The sequence below is a fragment of the Anolis carolinensis genome, unplaced genomic scaffold (assembly GCF_035594765.1).
Source record: "Anolis carolinensis isolate JA03-04 unplaced genomic scaffold, rAnoCar3.1.pri scaffold_13, whole genome shotgun sequence".
Taxonomy (NCBI): Eukaryota; Metazoa; Chordata; class Lepidosauria; order Squamata; family Dactyloidae; genus Anolis; species Anolis carolinensis.
The window spans coordinates 9766797-9792109 of record NW_026943824.1 but is presented as its reverse complement, the minus strand read 5'-3'; the positions used below and the strand labels follow the sequence as shown (position 1 = coordinate 9792109).

At 42.2% G+C, this 25313-nt stretch overlaps 1 protein-coding gene across 13 annotated transcripts in view; it reads right to left on the bottom strand.

The window, feature by feature from the left end:
- The window catches only part of rbfox1 (RNA binding fox-1 homolog 1), a 1150117-nt gene that overhangs the window by 789118 nt on the left and 335686 nt on the right, over positions 1-25313 (bottom strand). For all 13 annotated transcript variants that reach the window (XR_010001199.1, XM_062964632.1, XM_062964630.1 and 10 more), the window contains exon 4: positions 8888-8950. Coding sequence is in view for 12 of the 13 variants with exons in the window: in XM_062964632.1 (XP_062820702.1) it covers positions 8888-8950 (63 nt within the window). In the remaining variant the exon portion in view is untranslated. The remainder of the gene's footprint in view (positions 1-8887; positions 8951-25313) is intronic.

Genomic DNA, 25313 nt, shown 5'->3' with positions numbered 1-25313 from the left:
CACCACCTTGTGATGTCTCATGGGCCATGTAGTCCCGTTCCTAGTACTATTGTGGCAGACGAAGAGGAAAACTTTGGTTTCCCACCGATTCAGCCAGAATCGGAGCCCCTGCACCTGCAGGATGTTTGCCCTCAAGAAGTCAGCCAAACAAGCCTTGGGCAGAATTCTCCCCCGTTCTCTCGCCGGGATAATTATAATCGAGATAGAGGCGCTAGGGAGGCGAATCGCCGAAGCACCAGAATCGCTGCCAGACAATTAGCTGATTAAGCCTGTTTCCCTTGGGAAATCTTAAGGAGTCATGCATCTGGACACAGCTTGGGTTTCACTTCTTGTTCCCCAGGGAAAGTGTTCCTTGGCGGGAAAACAAGATCCTATATAGCTGTTTTACCACAAGGAGATCCTTGCGGAGTCAATTCGTCAGCTTCGGGAGTGAGATCGTGTGTGGACTACGCAACTCCAGTTCCTTGTTTCCAGGACCTTGTTCTAGTTCCAAGCCTGCCTTGTTCTTCGGACCTCGCCACGGACCTTGTTCTTGCTTCTTGCTTCTTGTTGCCTCGTATCAAGTCTTGTTTGCCAAGAATCTAGTTTGTTTTCCAGCCTTGTTGTCAAGCTCCATTGGACTAAAGGACCTTGTCATTTCCCCACACTTTGCTTGGCAAAGTGTGTGTTTCGGTTATTGGATTATAACTTTGGACTCTAATATCACATATTGGACATTGCTTTTCTGGACTATATTTGACCTTTCCTGAAAGGTCTACTTCTGAACTTCATTCTTCACTTGTTTTTATTGACTTTATATATTCCTTTAATAAAGATATTAAATAGTATCTGGCCTCTGCGCATGGTTATTGGTGCTCCGTAGCCTGGGTTTTGACAGTTTGACTCCGCCCCCCTAAGCACCAATTAACCTAAGGCCAGGATGTCTACAGGAACCGGGGCGGAAGCCCAACCACTCAGCTACACTATTTCCAAGGATGAATTAGACAGAATCCGTGATACACTCCATACGCAGGAGGGAGAAATACGGGGCTTGAAGGAACGAGGTATCCGGCTCCCTGGCCTGGCACTTCCAACCAAGTTTTCTGGAGAAGCCTCCAAGGTTCATGTTTTCCGTTGCCAATGCCAGGCATACATAGAAGCCCGTCAAGCCGAATTTCCCCAAGAAGATGTCAAGGTGGCGTGGATTTATAGTCTCCTAGAAGGGCCAGCGGCCAATTGGGCGATGGCGCTATTTGATGCGGGCTCCATGCACCTAAGTTCCGCGCAAAACTTCTTGAATCACCTTAAGGCGACCTGGGGGATCGAGGACAACGAGGAGGCGGCCGGCCATAAACTCCGGCGCCTCTTCCAAGGAGACAGGCCGTTGTCCCAGTACATAGCCGAGTTCCGGGTGTGGCCCAAAACACCGGTTGGAACGATATAGCCCTCAGAGGACAGTTTCGTGAGGGTCTCAATATCGAGATGCAGGAAGAAATCTCCAAGGTGGATCCTCCAAATTCTCTTGAGAGACTTATCAACCATTGTTTACAAGCCGAAGTCCTGCTTGCCAACAAAAAACAGTGGCTCCGAGGCCAAAGTGGAAGAGCAGGAGTGAAACCCCCTGCTTCCGCCAGTATTCAGCCACGTCCAGTGTGGAGACCCCCACCACCAGCCCCATACCCCAGGGGAAGCGAGGAAGAGCCGATGCAGTTGGGCAATGTGCGCCCCAGAATAGATGTAGCCGAAAAGGCCAACGGTTAAACCTCTGCTGGTACTGCGGGAACGGGGGCCACTTCGCCAGAGAATGTCCAGCCAAGAGAAAGCCCGCCGCTCGCCTGGCGGCGGCGTCCTCCGCGGAGACAGAGACGGCCGAGGCGGCTGGAGCCAAGCCGGCGGGGGAAGCCAGCGACCGGGCGTAGAGAGGCTCGCCAACTCGGTAAAAAAACCCCACTCAAGAGCCGCAAACCGGGGTCCTATTCCTCCTAGTGGTCACGTTGTGGTCAGCGAAAAAAGGACCCGTCATGATCCATGCCATGATAGACTCAGGAGCAACAAACAATTTCATTGACAGAGAGTACGCCGACTCTCTGGGATTACAATATCACGATTTCAAGAATGCCCGGGTGGTGCAGGCTATAGATGGCCGTCCCCTAAAGATGGGTCCAGTAAGCCAATGGACTGAGCCCACCAGAATGTGGATAAGGGAACACATGGAAAAGATTTCCTTCTTTGTTACCGAGGTCCCCCACTTCCCTGTGATTTTGGGAATTCCATGGCTGACACTCCACGACCCAAACATCTCCTGGACCAACAGAACACTGCAGTTTGCTTCTAAATATTGCCAAAACCATTGTCTTGTAGCCAAGGTCTGCCATGCCACAGACGCTGAACCCATCATCACCTTGCCCAAGAAATACTCAGACTTTTGGGATGTTTTCAATGAAAAAGAAGCCGAGAAACTACCCCCGCATAGACCCTACGATTGTGCCATTGACTTGGCGGAGGGGGCCCCGATCCCGCGAGGACACCTCTACTCCCTGACTGAACCAGAGCAAGAAGCTCTCAGGGAGTTCATAGAGTCAAATCTTTGCAAGGGATTCATCAGACCCTCTCAATCCCCAGCTGCCTCCCCGGTGATGTTTGTGAAAAAGAAGTCAGGGGACTTACGCTTGGTTGTGGACTATAGAGCATTGAACAATATCACGAAGCGGAACCGCTACCCCCTGCCTTTGATCTCAGACCTATTAGACCGACTTCGAGGGGCCAAGGTTTACACCAAGCTGGATCTCCGGGGGGCTTACAATCTAGTTCGCATCAGGGAGGGGGACGAATGGAAAACCGCTTTCCAGACCAAATTCGGATTATTCGAGTCCCTAGTCAAGAATTACGGATTATCCGGAGCTCCCGCAACGTTCCAGCATTTTGTCAATGATATCTTCCAGGATTATCTAGATCGGTTCTTGATCATTTACTTGGACGATTTTTTTGGTGTTTTCTAGATCACAATCGGAGCATGAGAAGCACGTCAGGATGGTGCTACAACGATTGCGGGATCATGGGCTATATGCCAAGTTGGAAAAGTGCGCTTTTGACCTACAAGAGGTAGACTTCCTGGGATACCGTGTCTCGCCACAAGGGCTCTCCATGGACCCGGCAAAGGTTTCAGCAGTATTGGAATGGCGGGCGCCAACCAACAAGAAAGAAGTGCAACGTTTCTTGGGGTTCGCGAACTACTACTGCAAATTCATCCCAAACTTTGCCCGCTGGTCTGACCCAATCACCAGCTGCATCCGTGGGAAACAGCCTTTCCGCTGGACGGAGCAAGCAGAGAAAGGGTTCCAGCAATTAAAGAAGTTGTTCACGTCCCAACCAATTCTACAGCACCCTGATCCTAAAACCCCTTTCGTTGTGCAGACTGACGCCTCCGATGTGGCAATTGGGGCTGTACTCATGCAACCAGTGGGAGAACATCTTTATCCTTGTGCCTTTTACTCCCGTCAACTAACAGCCCCAGAGAGAAATTATACTATTTGGGAGAAGGAACTTTTGGCCATAAAGGCAGCCTTTGAAAATTGGAGGCATTGGTTAGAAGGGGCCAAATTTCCCATTGAGGTTCATACTGATCATCGTAATTTGGAACATCTAAGAACTGCCCGCAAGCTAAATCAGAGGCAGCAGCGCTGGGCTTTATTCTTTGAGCGTTTTGACTTCCAGATCCATTATGTAACCCCGGCTCAGACCAAGCAAGCAGATGCTCGTATCACGAAAACCAGAGTATGCTGCAGGACGCAGAGAGACCTTCGAATCCCGATTGCTGCAACCCGAGAACTTTGCCACGCTCACAGTGGGAAACACCAAATCCACTCCAATTGAATCAACTCCTTCTAACCCAGAACCCCTTTGCGCTCAAGAGATTAGAGCCAGTCAACAGGCAGATGCCTGGGTTCAAGAACAGATTTGCCAAGGACTACGTTTCCCTTTCTCACTTAAGGATGGGCTACTGTGCTACAGGAATCATGTTTACATCCCTCCAGACCCCGGCAGAGAAAAGACACTTCGTCTGTGCCATGACAGCAAGCCAGCAGGGCATTTTGGACTTTTCAAAACCATGCATTTGATCCTACGAGATTTCTGGTGGCCCAAGATCCGCAAGGATGTGGAGAAATATGTCAATACCTGCCCGGTATGCCAGCGCTCCAAGATAAGAAGGGAGAAGCCCTCAGGGCTACTGCATCCCCTTCCTACTCCATCTCGCCCATGGGAGATAATTTCTGCAGATTTTATCACTGATCTACCACCTTCCCTTGGATATACCACGATCCTAGTGGTGGTGGACCTTTTTACCAAGTCGGCCCCGAGATCAAGGTAGGAGATCGGGTCCTATTGTCCACTCGCTTTTTGCCCTCCCACCGTCCCTGCCGGAAGCTAGATGCCCGTTTCATTGGTCCCTACCCAGTGGTGGCGCAACTTAACCCCGTGACTTTCAAACTCCAACTTCCGCGCTCTATGCGCATTCATCCAGTGTTTCATCGTTCCCTGCTCCTTCCGGCGGATGGGGTACGCCCCGATGTGGACCAGCCGGCCCCCGCCCCTGTTTTGGTGGACGGGGAGGAGGAATTCGAGGTTCAGGACATTTTGGATTCTCGCTTTCATCGCCGCCGCCTTCAGTATCTCATTGACTGGGTGGGTTTTGGCCCCGAAGAATGCTCTTGGGAAGACGCTTCCACAGTCCATGCCCCCGACTTAGTCCGCCGCTTCCATCAGGCCTACCCTGCCAAGCCGCGGCCCCGCACCTCGGGAAGAGGGCCCATTTTTGAGAGGGGCCTTGAGGAGGGGGATAGTGTGATGTCTCATGGGCCATGTAGTCCCGTTCCTAGTACTATTGTGGCAGACGAAGAGGAAAACTTTGGTTTCCCACCGATTCAGCCAGAATCGGAGCCCCTGCACCTGCAGGATGTTTGCCCTCAAGAAGTCAGCCAAACAAGCCTTGGGCAGAATTCTCCCCCGTTCTCTCGCCGGGATAATTATAATCGAGATAGAGGCGCTAGGGAGGCGAATCGCCGAAGCACCAGAATCGCTGCCAGACAATTAGCTGATTAAGCCTGTTTCCCTTGGGAAATCTTAAGGAGTCATGCATCTGGACACAGCTTGGGTTTCACTTCTTGTTCCCCAGGGAAAGTGTTCCTTGGCGGGAAAACAAGATCCTATATAGCTGTTTTACCGCAAGGAGATCCTTGCGGAGTCAATTCGTCAGCTTCGGGAGTGAGATCGTGTGTGGACTACGCAACTCCAGTTCCTTGTTTCCAGGACCTTGTTCTAGTTCCAAGCCTGCCTTGTTCTTCGGACCTCGCCACGGACCTTGTTCTTGCTTCTTGCTTCTTGTTGCCTCGTATCAAGTCTTGTTTGCCAAGAATCTAGTTTGTTTTCCAGCCTTGTTGTCAAGCTCCATTGGACTAAAGGACCTTGTCATTTCCCCACACTTTGCTTGGCAAAGTGTGTGTTTCGGTTATTGGATTATAACTTTGGACTCTAATATCACATATTGGACATTGCTTTTCTGGACTATATTTGACCTTTCCTGAAAGGTCTACTTCTGAACTTCATTCTTCACTTGTTTTTATTGACTTTATATATTCCTTTAATAAAGATATTAAATAGTATCTGGCCTCTGCGCATGGTTATTGGTGCTCCGTAGCCTGGGTTTTGACACACCTTTGCTTTGCTTGATGGCAGAATTCCTCGCCTGCCATTTTTCCTTCTTTCTGTCAACTTTGTCAAATGCTGCTAACTGCCACATTGCTGCTCCATGACAGATGGGGCAGCTGGTGGCAGCGAGCAAAGACAAAGATGGACCAGATGCATTTGGCGAGGAAAGAAAAAACAGGTGTAAGGTGTTCTCAAGACAAATAACCATGGCTGCATAGCATAACCAAAGTAACTCCCCCCCACCTCAAAAATGCAATATGAATTTTTCATGTGGCACGAAGGAGAGTTTAACAGAGCACTCCTCTTTTAATAAATGAGATGCTGATGCCTCAACAGTTTTTCAGATCATGTTCTGGAGGACCCTGATGTTTCCTGGGACTCCAGGATTCTCCCAAGACCAATATTAATAATTTATAATAACTTTATTTTTAAATAATTCAGCTTTAACTATCATAGCTCCATCCTACACAGTCCTGGGGGTAAGCAATTTGGGAAGGGACATTTAGATTCTAGAGCCTTAGTATGTCACCAAACTACAAATCCCAGGAATCCACAGGATGCAGCAACTGAAATGGAATAACACAGATTGACTCCCATATAATCAGAGGAGAGGTTCCTGGACTCATTGTGGAAACCATGGATAACAGTGAACGTTATTGAAATGAACAGAGCTAGCCTCACTGAGGATTTATTAGGTCCTCCAGGGAAACTCTGTAGCAAAACTTGCTGCAAAATTGCATGGCATGCCTAGAAAATTCCCAGAGAAAACTTATTTTGCTGAATGGGGGTAGGTGAAACCATGAGTACTGGCCCTGTGGGTAAAGTGTCTGTTGTTTAATGAATGGACCCGTCACAAAAAAAGGTTGGTAACCAGTATTACTGAGAAGAAAAGTGTATCAATTAAGCAACAACATTATCTATTGCACATTGTTTTTCAGAGCAAGAGAGCTGTAGCCATATCCCTCTCTCCGTCCCCAAAAATCAACAGCTTGCAATTTGCTTCTTTTCCATGTAACAAGCATAGCTTAGTTTCTTAGTTGTTGTTTTTTTACAGTGAGAAGGCACTAAAATGATTGGGGGGCATCATTCTGAGGACTTCCTTTTCAAAGTTTAGTAGATGCTACTTTCTCTTTTAAATCCCCCCCCCAAAAGGGGGGGGGGATAAAAAGAAACAGAAAGTCTTTTTTAAAAGTTCAGTGCAGACATTAAAGTCACTTTGTGAAGAGTGTCCTTTGCTATGAGCCGTATGATCAATTATTTCTTAAAAGTGACTTTCCATGCCGCGGCGATAGAGATAATTGTTCTTCATTCGAAACCTTTTTCTTCAATGTGCAGCCATAGGGAATTGATAGAAACATTTGAAAGGTCCACATTTGGGGACTAAGCAGCCTATCAGACAGACTCTTTGCCTTGCAAGCAATTCTCCAAAAAGTTCTTCCATTTACAGACCATTCTGTGAGTGGAAGTGGACTCAAGTCCTCCCTCAAAAGAGAAACAATGCAGAAATTCAACTCCAGCAGAATATTTCCACATCATGAACATGAATTCTTTCTACCAACACTAAAGTTAGGGAGTAAGTTGGTGTTATTGTATTCTGCAAGATAAAGGGCTACTTTCAGTGCCGGATTTAGGACAATTGAGGCCCTGTGCTAATTAAGTTATTAATTAACTGGGTCCTAAAGGAGGTAGGGCTGGTAGACCTACACTGCCTGCTTTGTGGCATGTTACCATGGACAACCAGCTGTATCATTATGTCTGGAATCACTCTGAAACAGAATGCCTTCACATTTAGAATTGCACCACATAAGCAAACTCCATCGTATAAAAAAATTCAAGGGGCAGGAAGATGGGCCCTTCTGGCAAGTTAAGCACAATGCGAAATCTGGCACCAGCTACTTCTCATTAAGAAGCCCATAGACACTTCTACTTTACAGTACCTGATTGCAGAATGGATTATTTTAATAAAGAAAGAAGGATGCATTTTGCAATTGGAAGCCTTTCTCTGGTTTGTGTATTCTGCAAGGGGGGGGGGGGGGGAGGGTATTTCTCATGGACAAAGCCATCCAGTTACAACACATTGATTTCACATTTGCAAAAGAACAAAGGAAAGTTTGCAAACAATGCGGAAATACCCAATTGAGAGGATAAATTCCTATAAGTGCCTGGAAGGAGCAGCAAAATCCCACAGTTTCAGCTCCTGATGGCCAGGGGTTATATGAATAGCACTACAATGGGGAAGCGAAATGGTTCAAAGGGATGCCCAAAATCACACCTCAAAGCCCCCAAACTAATGTCCGAAAGGCTTTTACGGCACAGCCAATAATACATTGAACATTGACTCAAAGTGGTTTCTGATGCCTGAAAACATTAGCTCCCCATTTTTTGTTTGAAAAGCACTAGTTACAGATGATATGTAAACTGGTTTGGAATTAATATAAGATCATATTGTGCAATCTATTTACATCCCAAAGACTGAATGCTGAATAAAACAGGACCTCTTCTACCAAGCTATGTTGTGATCTATCCACATCTGACCCAGTATGTGCTTCAGAACAAGTCAAACAACAACAACAACAACGATAAGAACAACAACAACAACCATCTAGAAAATTATAACCCACAAACCAAGTACAAGTATGACTGCATTTTTAGAAAACTGTTCATGGATGAAAACATTTCATAGCCAAACTTTCACAATAATAATCCACTCCATTGAATCTGGGGAAAATCACATACACATCTGCCATATTGTTCATTGTCAACTTAGAAATTACCAGTAAAATTATGCAATTTATGAAAATGTTTGGAAAATAGCTTAATCCGCACATATTGTGACACATCTAATAACATCACGCAATATTTAAGAAGTGCTTAATCACACTTCAGTACATTATTTCGCTATATTAGCCTAAAAGACTGTGAATATTAGCTTTGTTTTTATGGGGATAGGGAGGGCATGTTTTCTCCTGTATTCAAGAGATAAATACACACAGGTGCAACCACTAAATAAACCTGAGAAATGTGCAAACAAACAATTAAATAACACAGTTTATTTTCATTAGAATCCATTTTCATTAGAATCCTTTCACTTCATGCAGCTGAAGATACAAAGTGAGGTAGAAGCAGGTTTGAGAAAGGCACACACCAAAACAGAAAGGAGAAAAGTGGAGTAGCAAAGAAGAGAGCCAAAAAGAGAACTTACAGAATTAATGCTCCTCTCCAGAAAAGTATAGCTTCCACTTACATGAAGCCTCTGTGTAGTTTCCTAGAAGAAGAAAAAACAGAAAACATTGTCATTTTCTTCTGATGACTAAAATGTACACATTTTGCGAATCACTGCATCTATGAAATACATTAATTGAACCAGTTTGGTTTTATAATTCCTGGTGTAAAACAAAAAAAAATGGAATACTGAGGTTTGAATCTATGCAAAATGTTTATTTCAAGGGTAAACAAGAACAAAATGAATATTAAGTATTTAAATGCACAGTAGAAGGTTGGACTGAATGTCCCTTGTAGTCTCTTCCACTTATTTCGTTCTATGATTCATAGTCCAGAGTTATTTGCCAATAGGAAAGAATGGGCAAATGAATACCATCAGTTCTCTGTAGCCACAGGTTCTGAATACACATGCATGGCTTGAAAATATATATATTTTAAATAACTGAAAAAGCAAACCTTGATGTTGCCACTTTATAGCAGGGACTCCGTTTTACTACGCCATTGCATACAATGGGACTTGAGCATCCATGGATTTTTTGCCATCCATGGGGAGTCCTGGAACCAAACCCAATTGGATATACAAGTGAAACTGACACAGACCAAAATTAAAGCAATCTGTCTATTACTACTAATGAGTGGTTTTACATGTTACAGCAACTCTTCCTAAAGAGCATTACAAGGCATTCATCCTAATGGCTTCCCATGGACTGGACCCATCCTGGTGAAAATGCAAACTTGCTTTTCAACTTCTGTGTTACTTTTCTCCTTCTCCCCAACGAATGATTTATTAATATATCATTCAACAACATTTTCCCATTTAGTACAGACAGATTTAACCCATAGATTTTCTGTAGCTTCTTTTATTTTGGTCAATAATTTGAGGCAATGAGATACATCTACTCTTCACTGTGCAAAAAGTTTGAAAAATGGGGTAGAATCATAGCAGCCAACACATGGAAGATGAACACCAATTAAATGTCAAAAAGAAGATATAAAATTAGCTCTGCTTCGTTCTCACACATTTGATCTGGCTGGTGGCAAAAAACAGCCAATTTATAAATAGACTGAAACAGATCGTGTCTGGTCATTTAAAATTCCAGTCCCAAAGCAAAATTAGACAATGATATCAGCAGCCGAACAATAGATTATCACCTCCTTATAGAAGAAAGCGAAACAACAAAATGATTAGGCAACTTGGAATATTACCTCTATTTTGAGGCAACACGTTTTTTGTTGTCATTTTTGTTGTTGTCATTTGGCCTCAGTTTAATTTCCTGTCGGCCCCAACGAGAGATTTCTAATGTTTGGGCTTATAGAATAACTTCTGATTAAAAATAATCTTGGCAATTACAGCGCAGCACGAGCTGAGGCTGCCATGCGCTCCTTCCACTAACCTCTGAGTTTCTGACAGCAGTAATTGTGTCTATCGCAGCCCCTAGTTGTAAATGAAAACCCAGGGGACACTTTCAGGCATCCAGCTTCCTGAATCTTGCCCATATCTCTTAATTTGCACTGTCTGTCAAAAGGAGACACTCTCCTCTGTACTGAAAGGAAATCCTCAGAAGCAGCAGGTCAAATGAGCAGCAGAAAACTCTATGTCATGTGTGTGTGTGTGCACAACTGAAGGAGGAAAAGAGATGTAGCAAGCTTATATTTAAATGTGTCACAGATACAGGGATACTTAAAGAGTGCTCCAGCACATTTCATTATCATTCCAGTTCCTTTCATAGGCAGCAAGAAAAGCTGTAACATACTCCGGAGCAATCGTTCCCTTTTCCTCTCATTTTGTATTAAAGCACTTTTTTGTTCTAAGAATCCAATACCTGGAATGCTCCAAAACATGATAAAACCCAGGTCTAGTATGTCTTTTTTATTTGTTTGTTTGTTTTCTGTTATTCTGTATGCAATTGAAATGATAAAAGGCAGCAGCACTGGGAACACAACCACCAGAAGCAGTAAATATTGGAAGAAACTGAAGACATGTTAAAAGGTATGGCACATAACGTACCCATCTTGTGACACCGCAGCATTATGTGAACCAGTCAATGCATGGGATTTGGGGCTGCATCAAAAGGAGCATAGTGTCTAGATCAAGAGAAGTCATAGTGCCCCTCTATTCTGCTTTGGTCAAACCTTCTCACCTGACATAACACTGTGTTCAGTTCTGGGCAAAGCAATTCAAGAAAAATATTGATTCTAAGCTGTCCAGAGGAAGATTACTAAAAGGATCAAAGGTCTGGAGGAGTGGCTTAAAGAGCTGGGTCTGCTTAGCCTCAGAAGAGAAGGTTGAGATAAGACATGAGAGCCATGTTTCAATATCTGAAACATAAGGAAGAGGGAGCAGGGTTGATTTCTGCTGTCCTGGAGACTGAAACATGGAACAGTGGGTTCAAATAACAAAAAGGAGATTCTATCTGAACATTAGGAAGAACCTCCTAACCATAAGAGCAACAGTGGAACTGCTTTAGGGTCTGTTGGAGCCTTCTTCTTTGGAGGCTTTTAAACAAGGCTGGATGGCTATCTGTCAGGGGTACTTTGATTGTGCTTTTCCATGGCAGAAGGGGGTCACAACTTTCACCATCTTCTGAAGCAACATGACAAACCCAAACCTACTTCTAACATTTTGGAGAAGGGATAACCAATTTGTTCTAATAGGAAATTAATGGCAGGCACTCTGTTTTGTAAATATAGATTCATAACCTACAGTTATGAAGCTGTAACTGTTCTATGTGCAACTGCCCGACATGTTTTGTTTACCATCATGATACCATGGGCATGATCATAAACCCACTACCCAATGTAGCATCACAACCAGTAGACACATAGAGTGAGAAAAGTTTGTTCAGATGGAGATCACAGCATTTGAAAATTATGTTTCCAGCTTCGCCCCAGCAATGAGCAAGGCTCTGACAACCAGAAGCAGGATCCCTGTTGCAATTGCTCATTGCACTGTAGATTGTTGGTTGGAAAGGGATGGAAACATCCTCCCCTCTTGTGTCCTGATGTCCAGATGAACAAATTTCCATCATTCCATGTGGCTGCTGGTCATAAAGGCAGGGTGGGGGAGGGGGGCTCATGCCAAAATAGATAGAAAGTTGGCAAATGCTGTCAGTGACAATAGCTGTTCTGGGAGGAATTTTACATTGACTGACAAAGCAACTGAATTAAGTTGCTACAGAAAGGATCACAGAAAAATAATGGCAAAAATGAGACGGCTTGTGACATGTTACATTACAATAATACCTTAATGATTTTAGGATTTTATCCCCACCACCACCCCTGGTTCTAATCCACTGAGCTAATGAAAAGTGACGGAGCCCATCCCATATTGCAGGAGGACTTCCTGTCAGTGTCCATCACGATTCTTCAGCCTCATTTAACCCACAGAGCCCCATGCCACCCATCACACAATGTAGCCTTATTTCCGGTGGGGCTCTGTGGGTTAATTGGGGCAGAAGTGTTGTAGTGCTGCGCCAACACGGGAGCCTCCCAGTGTTCCATTTGGAGCAACAGGGCTACTGTGGGAAAAAGCCATGTGGCAACGCTTCCCAAGTGTGATGGAGAAGTGTCAGATGGCAGTGAGTCAGTGTGCAGGATGCTGGGAATGCCCTACTGTTTACTGATTCGCTATGGAAGCTAGCAAATCGGAACAGTGAACCTCATCAATGTGACAAAGTTCTAAGCAGTGCATGTAAAATGTTGGCAAATAAGCAACTAAATTTGAAGGCTCTGAATGCTACTCCCAAAAGAGGTTCAGGAACCATTTCTATTTAGAATAAAACACAGATTATATTCACATCCCAGTGATATGGAAACTATCAACTACCTCAGTTCAGTAGAATAAAAAAAAAATGGAACAAAATACATTCAACTTGTTTTGCTGTCAGCCCAATCCCACTGAGGTCAATAATGTGATTGAATTATTCAAACTGTTGGGCAGCTTCCTTTTTCTGGTCCTGAAATTTTAATTCATATTACAATCACCTGGTAGTGTTGTCCCTGCATGCACAGCACACTATTGCAAAAAAAAAAATGCTTAAAAGAATAGAATTGTTGCTTTCCAAGAAGCTTTCAATTTAGCATGATTACATGTCAAAATATGGCAAAGATAAGCATTAAGAAGTCACAATTGTTTTGTTCATTCATCAGTGTTTTATATCAACTCCAATTTTTCAGTGCAACATTTCTTCCCCATTTCTATTATCAAGATTAATAACCCAACAATGCACAAAAGCATAAACTGGCTAGGGGGAAGGGAGGGGGAGGTGAAGGCGAAAAAAGACTATGATTTACTTCCTTTGATTACGGTTTTATTTACACTGCTGAGAACATTCTATTTTTCTGCTTCATAATTCAGCACTTCTCCCATAAAGGAACATTAAAGCAAATCACCCCTTCTGTTTAACCATTGCATGCTAAACTGCACTCTATTGTAAACCAATTCCAAGCTCATACTTAAAAATTATGGTTGAGAGCCAATATAAAACTGATGAAATGAAAAACCCTAACAGAGTAGTTAAACAATGGAACCTATGCTCAAGGAGGAGAGGAGAGGAGAGAAAATCAGAATACAATAGTCAAACTGGTATGGCTTGTGAAAGACTCTGCTGGAGCTCCCACCATTATCTCTGGGTCAATGGGTCGCCATCTTGGATTTTGGTGGGAAAGCAGAGCTTTGCCCAACTTTGGAAAGGCATAGTAAGTAGCCTATGGAGATTAGGATTCAAGTCCCCACTTAGCCATGGAAACCCAATGGAGAAGTCACAAATCCCTAACCCCAGAGAAAGGCAAACTTCAATAATTTTCATGAATAGAACTCCATGATAGATTGGTCCTGGGGTTGCCAAAATCCAGGAATGACTTGAAGGCGCATAACAAAAAAACAAACAGCTTACACATACTTCCACAAATGGGAATGGCATAAACGGGAGTGACTCAACTGGACACTGGCAATGTATAGTGGCCCAAATGGATCCTGCCCATCTACACAGATCCCTCTGGACCTTGGCTCATGATGTCTAAACACAAATTAGAATAAGAAATATATCTATATCTATAATCTAAATACCATGTGTGATATAGAGCTGTGTGTCTGCTTGCCAGTTACCATCATAACTCCAGTACCAAGAGATGCAGGCTCCTCAAATGTACTGCGGAAAATACAGGGAACCCGAGGCTTCAATTTATTTTATTGTAAAATAGGTCTGGTATTTTCTTCCTGAAACCAAGGCTCGAGTTTTTTCTTTTAGGGGGCATGAATGCAGTCTGGCACCACTTCAACTGACATGTCTCAAAGCTATGGAATCATGAAATGTATAGTTTTGCAAGGTCTTTAGATGTTCCTGCCAAAAATTACTGGGCCTCACCAAATTACAACCCCTGGGATTCCGTAGCATTGAGCCATGGTAATTAAAGTAGTATCAAACAGTGTAGATGTACCCTTAGTCTTCAACAATCATCCCTCTGTAATGTCTGAGATACAAAGATGTGCCTTTCACTTTGGTCTTAGGGACGATCTGGCTGAAATGTCCCCTAAACCAGGGTTGAATGAAGTATCTTTTACTGTGGTCTTGGTCTTTCTTGGAAGGGTGAACTTAGCAAGTACGGCTGGGAAATTCATGTTCAAAGCCAAACCCGCTGGACAGTGGGAACTCTCAGGGATTAGTTCTGCTGCTTAATATCTATATGAAAACTCTGGACGAGGATATCTGGAATTTGGGGGGTTGATGTCACCAGTATGCTGATATACTCAACTCTTTCTTGCCATCTAATTAGAAGCTGTTTCAGTACTAAATCAGAGCTTTTTGATACAGTAACACATAATAGATAAGGTTGAATAAACTAAAATGTGAAGCAGAGAAGACAGAGGTGCTCTTGGTCAGATACCTGGCTCTTTTTCTTGGATATCTAAACCGTATTAATAATCGGTCATCTGAAGTTTTTAGTTATCACAATGCTAAAAATGTGAAGACTGAAGGTGGGGTGAGGAGAGTTGAATTCCTCATCTCCCCAATAGTAATTTTTCTATTGAATATGTTCCCAGATAGATCAGACATATGGCTAATTAAGTGTTTACTTTAGTAGTCTTAATTACAATCCATATTCATCTTTTTTTAAAAGAGAAATCAATTAAACAATACCTTGCTTATACTGTAATAGAAAAAATTGTATTGCTTCCAAATTGCTTAATAGGAAGTGTTAGGAGATCAGATTTACTGCCAAAGAATTGATCAATAATTTCCTTTAGTTGCCTATACAAGGGAGGGGGAGGAGAGAAAGTGTCTTGAAGCTAGAACTGAAAATCAGGGCAAACTTGTTAAAAACAATTCCAAAAGTGCATGCTTTTCAAAACTGCTCTCTCTGCTGATCTTTATCAGAAGTTTCCAGTACCAAAATTATAGCTAGCTACTTCAAGCACACCCTTAGGAAGGGAAGAAGAAATAAAGAAAATGCTGTCATCTTTCTTTCTGTACTTTGGACTATATGCAGCTAGTAAGTCGCAACAGCTCAGAGTTGTTGTTTCAGACAGGGCATTACAATATACTGTATGTCTACACACTCTCCCCTTTGTTGTGCAAATTCCGATCTGGGAGATAGATACAATCCTAAAGGTGTTTTGTCAAATTACTAGCTCCCACAAAGTGGCAATTCAGGCACCATGAAAGTGACAAGCACATTCATAGGGATCAGATGCTGAGTATCATAACAGCACTCCATGTGAATTCTCACCTAGCCAAAATGAAAGTCAATATGGATAGGGGAGAAAATTGTTAGGAACAATAGGAATAGAGTATGGGATAGCACATAGTTGTATCATCCCACCATAACTCTGATTACTGAAGTATTATTAATTTGCTTAATATCTAAAGTTCTTGGGAAAGGGCATATATTATAAAATAATAGTATGGAAAGAAACCAATCTGTAGACTTATTGCACTTAGGGAAAAAACTGGAATTGAAGTAGGGCTGTTAGTGTTGGTGATGGTTTATATCATAGGATACTATAGTATGCACATTGCTGGCCAGCTCAGTGATAAACCCTAGCTAGTAATCAGCAAAACCCATCAATCCCACAATGCTTCCAACTCCACAATAGCTCCCAATCTCACCTCGGTGCAATTGGGTACCTTCTACTGTTTACTGGCATGCCAACAATAATGTCAAGGGATGAGTTTCCCTTACTCTCTACCTCTCATTCCCCCCCATAACTACAACTCAGTGCTTAATTCATTGATTTTAGGTTTGTTTGTTTTTAGCTAGAATTAAACATTTCTAAAAATTATAGTGCAGCATTACTGTGGGAGGACAGCTGAGGGAATTTGGATTGGCGAGTTAGTGTAATAATGTAATTGCAGAGTTTTTACAGTGAGGGTGAGCATCCTGGTCTGTTGCCCTTATCTGCTGTGGGAAAGTACTTATTTATTTATTTCCAATATTTCTATCCCGCCCTTCTCACCCGAAGGGACTCAGGGCGGCATACAATTGGCAACAATTCGATGCCGACACATAATTAAAATCAAACAGCATATAAAATCTATTACAAACAATTAATACAGTATAAAATATAAAACATATAGTTATAATCCATTCATCCAATATCCTCATGGTTTAGGCATACATCAGTCCAGGTCATCTTTGTCTTTTATTCGTTAAAAGCCTGAGCCCATAGCCATGTTTTTAGGGCTTTTCTAAAGGTCAAAAGGGTTGAGGCTTGCCGTATATATCTGGGGAGGGTGTTCCACAGCCGGGGAGCCACCACAGAGAAGGCCCTGTCCCTCGTTCCCACCAGCCGCACTTGTGAGGCAGGCGGGACCGAGAGCAGGGCCTCACCAGATGACCTTAGGGATCTTCCTGGCTCATAGGAGGAGATATGTTCGGACAAGGAGATTGGGCCAGAACCGTTTAGGGCTTTATAGGTCAAAACCAGCACTTTGAATTGGGCTCGGTAGCATATCGGCAGCCAGTAGAGCTGGCTTAGCAGGGGGGGGGGTGCGCTCCCTGTATGCCACCCCAGTTATTAATCTGGCTGCTGCCCGTTGTACTAATTGGAGCTTCCAGGCCATCTTCAACATTCCACGCTCTGGTTACATCCTGTCTGGAATCATAGAATCTATTCTATGATTCTATGATTCCAGACAGGATGTAACCAGAGCGTGGACCACCGTGGCCAAATCAGACCTCCCAAGAAACGGGCGCAGCTGGCGCACAAGTCTTAGTTGTGCAAATGTTTCCCTGGCCACTGCTGAAACCTGGGGCTCTAGGCTCAACGATGAGTCCAGGAGAACCCACAGACTGTGAACCTGTGTCTTCAGGGGGAGTGCAACCCCATCCAACACAGGCTGTAACCCTATTCCCTGTTCAGCCTTGCAACTGACCAGGAGAACCTCTGTCTTGTCTGGATTCAGTTTCAATTTGTTCGCCCTCATCCAGTCCGACACAGCGGCCAGACACTGGTTCAGGACCTGAACAGCCTCATTAGTGACAGGTGGGAAGGGGTGACAGAACTGGACATCATCTGCGTACAGATGACACCACACCCCGAAAACTTACTCATTGTAGGACACTCTTAGCACAGTTCAGAGACAGAGCCCGCTGGACCCCATCAAACAACACACAGCTACTTCTGGCAGGACTCTGTCCCCAAACTTCCTAGCATCCTATGACTAAGCAACACAGGAGGCTTTCCATTTTCTCATCACCAGCAATGGGGATATTACAGGGGAAATCTTGGCAGTGATGTGTTCCTCCGTGTGATGAGGAAGACAGGGTTGCAGGAGCTGGTGGACATAGGGCAATGGATTCCCCTGCTGCCTCATGGATTTGCCATAATTCCCACGTTAGGGAACCTAATGTGATGAGGTCCTTAGTGTGATAAAGGCCTAAAAGTAAATAACAATCTAAGACAATTTAGTAGGTTAGAAGCTCAACTGGATTGCCACAGTGGAGAAAGCCCCTACAGAATGGATTGCTGCAGCTATCAGAAATGGTCTCTTTGGCACATCTTAATGGTCAGGAAGGCATATATAAAGAAAGATACTCCTTCAAGTATCAATTTCTCAAGGGTTTAAGTCTTTGAATGGTATTCCTGGTAGGTTAGTTTGGGACCTGAAGAGCACTGGCAGCCATTATAATTCCTTCGGAGCTGTCACAGGATCTCGGTGAGGTCTTGCTGGCAGAAATATAACACTAATTGTTGTGACAGTTTACACACTGTCAAGTGTTTGTCTTGAATTCTACTGCCAGGAGTCCTGATAAACAGCCTATGAAAATCCAGACTAAATTATGCAAATTTGGGTTTTTTTAAATAATAGCAATAAAAATAAATTTTACTTCTGCACTGTTCGTCTGTCCAAATATTTCCTGATTTGCATAAAGCTCCACGTGCAGTGAGGTAGACACCTCTGAATAATTCAAACATCTCTGCAGTAATTCCTTTGAAGCAAGGCAGGCAGAGAACATTTATTATAAGCGGGAAGATGAGCCCATGTAATTAATATTTTGATACACTCCACCTGCCTGGATGTTTGCTCCTATAATATTAGCTTGGTACGAAATAAATAACACTTTTCTGACAACTTTTATCCCACTTTTAGACAAAATGCTTCAATTTATATAATTACTTTGCTAGATTTATCACTGCATTTCCACTTCTTTTACATAGTCTGTTAATATGCTATCAATGTAATTAGTTGTTTCTTGGTGGAAATTGCTGTTTTTAATCAAGCTAGCACTTTCATTGCAAGGGAAATGTATTGCTTGTAATTCTGCAGAATCAAAACAACACCCTTTCATGATTCCATGAAAGAACTCTCTCTTGTCTCTTTCTGCTATATCTATTTGTGCAGAAAAGGTTGATTATGCATTCTTCCCAGATTCTGTAAAAAGGATCTTATCATTTATGCGGTACTGGAAGAAAGGTTTGGAAGCTTGTTTTAACAAAAGAATATATATAGTTCTAGCTCCAACTGATACTCTGAACAACAGTATTTATTTATTTCCAATATTTCTATCCCGCCCTTCTCACCCGAAGGGACTCAGGGCGGTGTACAATTGGCAACAATTCGATGCTGACACATCATTAAAAACAAACAGCATATAAAATCTATTACAAACAGTTAAATACAGTATAAAATATAAAACATATGCTTAAAATCTGCTCATCCAATATCCTCGTACTTTATCCATACATCAGTCTGGGTCATCTTTGTCTTTTATTCGTTAAAAGCCTGAGCACATAGCCATGTTTTTAAGGCTTTTCTAAAACTCAAAAGGGTTGGGGCTTACCATTTTTCTCTGGGGAGGGTGTTCCACAGCCGGGGAGCCACCACCGAGAAGGCCCTGTCCCTCGTTCCCACCAGCCGCACTTGTGAGGCAGGCGGGTCCGAGAGCAGGGCCTCACCAGATGACCTTAGGGATCTTTCTGGCTCATAGGAGGAGATACGTTCGGACAAGGAGATTGGGCCAGAACCGTTTAGGGATTTATAGGTCAAAACCAGCACTTTGAATTGGGCTCGGTAGCATAGTAGAGCTATTTAATCAACTGATGAATAATAGGTCAACGTGAGTTCAACAGGTCTGCTTTATTTCGGGTCAACCACTGTACTGGGGACCAAGGAAGGATCTGTAGGGACCTAAATAACCCAAAGGCACTAGATATTGTCTGATCTTGGAAACTAAACAGGGCCAATCCTGGATAGTACCTGGATGGGAGATCCTGTATGCTATATTTGAGAGGAAGGAACTGCTAAAACCCGCTCAAAATAACCCTTGTTCAAGGGAACCCTATTGAAAATACATGGTGTCAGTGTAAGTGCACCTGATCTTGTCTGGTCTTGGAAGCTAAGAGGTTCAGCCCTGGTTAGGACTTATATAGGAGACAGCCAATGAATACAAGATGCTAAAAAGCCATAGTTTAGAGGGAAAAACTGGCAAAAGCACCACTGGAAGCTGACACACCAGAAAACCAAGAGATTCCGAGAGATGACGTATCAATCAAACTGGCAAATAATGAAATCCACAATGAAATCCACTGGATCAGTAAAATGTTCTAAAGAGCAAAGATGCACAACCCACCATGCTTTGCTACAAGATTAGAACTTATTTGCTCATAACACATTCCCACCTACATGGAATGATTAATGTTTTAAAATCATGCTTGCCATCTACAGCTCATCTCCACTTGTGTTAAAATATGTGTCATAACAGCAAAATCGATTAAAAAAAATACCAAGCAGGAATACAACTCTGATCAACTTACCAGAACACATCATTTCAAACCATTTTACCTACATAATGTATGTTAACCATGCATACTATTTTGTAGATATATCTCAAGTACTGAAACAGTAAGCAACTTCTTTGGTGTCTTGGTTAATTTTGCATTATCAATCTGTTACAGACCAGAAATTTCAGAAGAGGTCCATAAGGCCCTAGGAAGATTTCTATTTTCAGCTCATACAAACACAGATGCAAGACCAAGTTTCAACACGATTACTACCGGAGCATTTACATTAAGAGAAAGCAACACTGTAAACTCAGTAAAGTAATAAGCACTTGGTTGTGCATAAGAGAAAATGGGCCAAACATAAGAGATTTTTTTCTGAAGGTAGAAAAAAATATAAAAGCTAATTAGTGGTCACAAATGGTTTCACCTCTCATGAGGAGGTCTGCTCTCAAACACACACATAGATTGCATATAATCAGTTCATTCATTCTAACAGCCTCTTTTCCATGAAAACTGGCAGTCACAAAGTTTTTATTATTGATGCTTTCCTTTGGCCTTGGTGTAAAAGACTTAGTAATTGATTTCTGAATACTCACCAGTGCCCTGGCTGACAGCAAAGGGTCATTTAATATTAGTTCCATCTAAAATCAAATTTCTCTCCAATCTATTTAATCTAATAACAAGTTAAAAAAACCCCATAAACATACATACACAGAGAGGCAGATATTGTTAGCCTCCTAAATTCTGCTGGGCTATTTGGCTCTAAATGTTTATAAGTTACAGAATGTATAAAAAAACTATCAAGTTTGGCATTACAAAACCTTGGCTGAAAAAACATCCAAAAGCTTTTAAAGTCAAACCATGCCTAGCAAGAGTCACAGCAATTTATACTAGGGCCTAAGAAAAGAATTAGTATCTCTCACCAGCTGTACTGTGAATCACACCTTTGTGGCGGCTCTGATCTTGAGGATTTAGCCTTACTAATCATGTCTGAGTAATAAAAGAGGCTCATTACATGGAATATAAGAGAAAGCAAGTGTAACAGACACATACCACCTCATCAGACAGGTGGCTTTCCCCATCTTACCGCGCTGCCGGCAGAGTCCGGCAGAGCCCATCAAATGATGCAGGGCTACTTCCGATGGGGCTCAGTTGGGCTCTGTGTCAGGGCATGCCAGCAATGCGCTAAGAGAGAGCCCTGAGGAGTTGGGTAACTACCCATCTCATTGAAGAAGCCAGGGACAGCATGGAAACATCATGAGTTGGCAGCCCACGACGCACAACAGCAAGGGTATGAAGATGCGTTCTGGACTACACTGTCCCCGGGCTTCTGGACCTCCAAGTCATGAGGTCCATAGTGTCACACCACCACCAACCACCATCATCTCATAGATGGGAAGCTATGGATCATTTCAATGCCAGAATTAATTTTAATGGCAGGACGAAGCACTCGCACATACAGGAAAGTCAGTCTGGGATTTTGTGCAGTTCGATTATGAGTAGAAAGTATCATTTAGGAACCACAGGGGAGTCTCCTTTTAGTTCTATCCAATTTTTTTTTTGTTTTGAGAAACATATAATGGATGAAACTTGAGGTTGTGTTGCTTTTATGACTGTAAACCGCCCTGAGTCCCATCCGGGAGATAGGGCGGTATATAAATAAATTATTATTATTATTATTATTATTATTATTATTATCAACACAACGACGTTGTATGGCACAGCAAACAAGACAGATATGCTGGATTTCGTTTCGCAAAACCACAAGTAGAACACTTCCCAAGTGTCTAGGACTGTGTGATGTATTTTCGGATGATGTGTGCAGATCCCAGTAGGGTGGCCTTTTGCAGTTGGCAGATGGTGATTTTGTCAATGTCTATTGTTTCCAAATGCCGGCTGAGATCTTTTGGCACGGCACCCAGTGTGCCCATCACCACCGGGACCACCTGCACTGGTTTCTGCCAGAGTCTTTGAAGTTCAATCTTGAGGTCCTGATAGCGGCAGAGTTTTTCCTGTTGTTTTTCATCTATGCGACTGTCACCTGGGATGGCAACATCAATGATCCAAACCTTTTTCTTTTCCACAACTGTGATGTCTGGTGTGTTGTGTTCCAGAACTTTGTCAGTCTGGATTCGGAAGTCCCACAGTATCTTTGCGTGCTTATTATTATTATTATTATTATTATTATTATTATTATTATTATTATTATTCTCAATTTGTGGCACACAAGCTGAAATCTGGTCTAGGGTGGCCAGCTTTCAAGACCTGGTCTTGATGGTTTCATGGGTTATCTCCAAACATTGTGAGCAAGAGCCCTCTTCAGTTTTCACACTGTTTTTGTTAGCTGCAGTTAAATTAAACTACAATATATTGTATTAATTGTTATGGAGAAAAGTGTACGTGAGCCAGCAACATGACATTTGAGAACTTTGGGATACCAACTGTAAATCCCAATGTGTGATTTGTTAGTTGGGTTTCTCATGCATCATCATCATCATCATCATTATCATTCCCATCATCACTTTTATTAATTGTTGTTGTGTGCCTTCAAGTTATTTCTGATTTATCACTACTCTTATCATGAATGAGTTGGATTTACCTATATGATGATACATCATTCAACGACCAATTAATTGTTTCAATTTAAACTGCTACTATCATCAGTAGTATTCCTGGTACAGATTTAGGTTAATGATTGCAACCATGTTCTTCAGATAGAAATGTGGCTGGTCACAACCCCACCTTATTTATGCAGCCTAAGCTTCACTCTTCTTTAAAAATTCTGAACTATCTGATTCTAAATTGGAGCATTTCTAAATAGAGACCCTAGTCTTTCACATCACTTTCTGTTGTGGTAGTGGTGGTGTGACATCAAGTCATTTCTAGCCTGGGTCAAGTCTAAGATGAACCTATTACAGGGTTGTCTGGGGATGAGAAGGTCCTTAGAGTGAGAAACCTATTTAAAGTATGCAGCTCAGAAAACTATTAATCTCCTTTGATAATCAAAGAGAGTTGATATCCCTGTTGGAACCTGATCTTGCTGTAGAATACTGATGGAGAGTCATGCACCTGAGTGCCCCATCTGATGCTGTCAACTGCAATCCATTTAGGATGAACTAAACTGGACAACAGCAGGAGAAGGAATTGCCAAATACTTGAAGGTAAGGAAACCAGATGCACGGCATGACTGTGTATGGAGCAAATAAAAGTTGTGTTTCTGTCTCCACTGCATCCTCAATTAGCTGCCCAAGGAAGTTATTCTGAGAGGTCTTGGGGTTAACACGTTGTTCCATAAATGAAGCCCTTGACACCTCAAGAACCCACTGAGATCTTTTTGTAAAGCACTTTGAGGATGAAATTGCTCCGCTTGACAGCAAATATGATGCTGCTACTGTAGCAGATCCACTCGAAAATGTCTGACACCACTGCCTGCTTGTTCTTATGGACAATAATTTTAGTTGTTACATTCTGAAGAACCAGAATCTTCTTCTCAATTGTCCCTCTTTGCAGCTAATAAAAGCCTAGCTGTGAGAACAGATATGGAAAGAATACTTGACAGCACCAGCTACATTAATATTTTTACACCTCTCAAGAGTTGTAAGAAATAAACACCTTACCTAAAACTATGCAAATTTTAGCACAGAATAAATCCTGATAGTGAAGATGCCAATCAATTTTGTCAGTGTTTCTCAACACTTGAGAAACATTGTTTTATCAATTTTTCAAACATTTTTTAATATTCTTTCTATCCTTATTAAATTATGAAACTCAATATTTAATTACACAGATGAGTTACATTTTATGAAATCATTTTCAGAAATCTTTTCCTCATTGATAAGTAAGTAAATTTATTGATTAACCCTTAGACCATATCACAGTATTAAAAAGGCTTGGTAAAACATGCTTACACACCCTATAGTAAGTTGAATAAAACACTTATAACAATACTGTAAATAAATATGATAAAACTGAATTGGCTTGAATTCTATTTCTTTCTGTCTTCCCTTCCCATGTAAATATTTTCTGCACAGAAAATGCTGTTTCTTTTGTACAAAAATTGTTTACCAAACTGTTTTCAAAGAATTTCTAGCAGCGGAAAGAAAATGAAAAAAACACACACACACACTTGCTTCTTCCTTAAGTGAGGGAATTCATAAATCTCTAACCCTCACATGTAAACCTCCTCAATTTATCTGTGAACACACCAGTTTATGTACTTAGATTTTGAGATGAAAGATGTTCATATCAACTCAACAGATGAGAGGCAAGGATTTGACAGATGAGATGGAGTCAGTATTTCACCAACCCTATTTCGTTCGTTTTGTTTGATTTCCTTGCCACTCTTTGATTTCGTAATAAGCAGTACATAGCAGAGAAGTACTTCGACTCCATCTGCTTTGTGCAAAGGATAGCATCCTGTCCCCTAAAGATGGAGAGCATTTTCCCCTGAATAATGCTAACATTCAAGAGAACCAACCAGAGGGATTCATTTGCTGCTCTATTGCTTTTTAAAAAAACTCTCCGGTACTTACATGAATATAACCTATCTTCATAAGCTTGTCTGTGAATGGAACATTAAATATTATACAGCTTGTGAAACAGATAGTTAGAATGTTATGAAGTTCTATAAGTTATCTGCTCCCTCTCAGGAACCCAGAAAGTTTCTGCTCTCCATTTACAGTAGCAGGCCTTTGGGAATCCACAATAGACTGCTAGATGTATTCAAGTGCCAGTTTTTGGAATACAGCAAAAACCTAATGGTTTGAAAAGTCAGTTTGCTTTACTGCACTCTGGGATTTTTTTCTAGAAGATGTTACAGGTAGATCTATAGAGTATGGTATCCGTATCTGCAGGGGATGTATTCCCAGACTCCATGTGAAACCATGGATAATAATTAACCCAATTGAAATGAAGGACTTCTGGTCCAAGTATATAGGCCAGTGGTTCTCAACATGTAGGTCCCCAGATGTTCTGGGATTTCTGAGAGTTGTAGGCCAAAACACCTGTAGGCCAAACCACTACCCTGTTTCCCCTAAAATAAGATAGTGTGTTGTACATGGAAATAATGGTAGTAACAAGAAATTCTTGATAGGATTCAAAGTTTGTCTGGTTATGCTAGTTTGTGATGACAACTACTGTACAGTATATAATAAATGTTCATTTTTTTGGTTCAACAATAAAT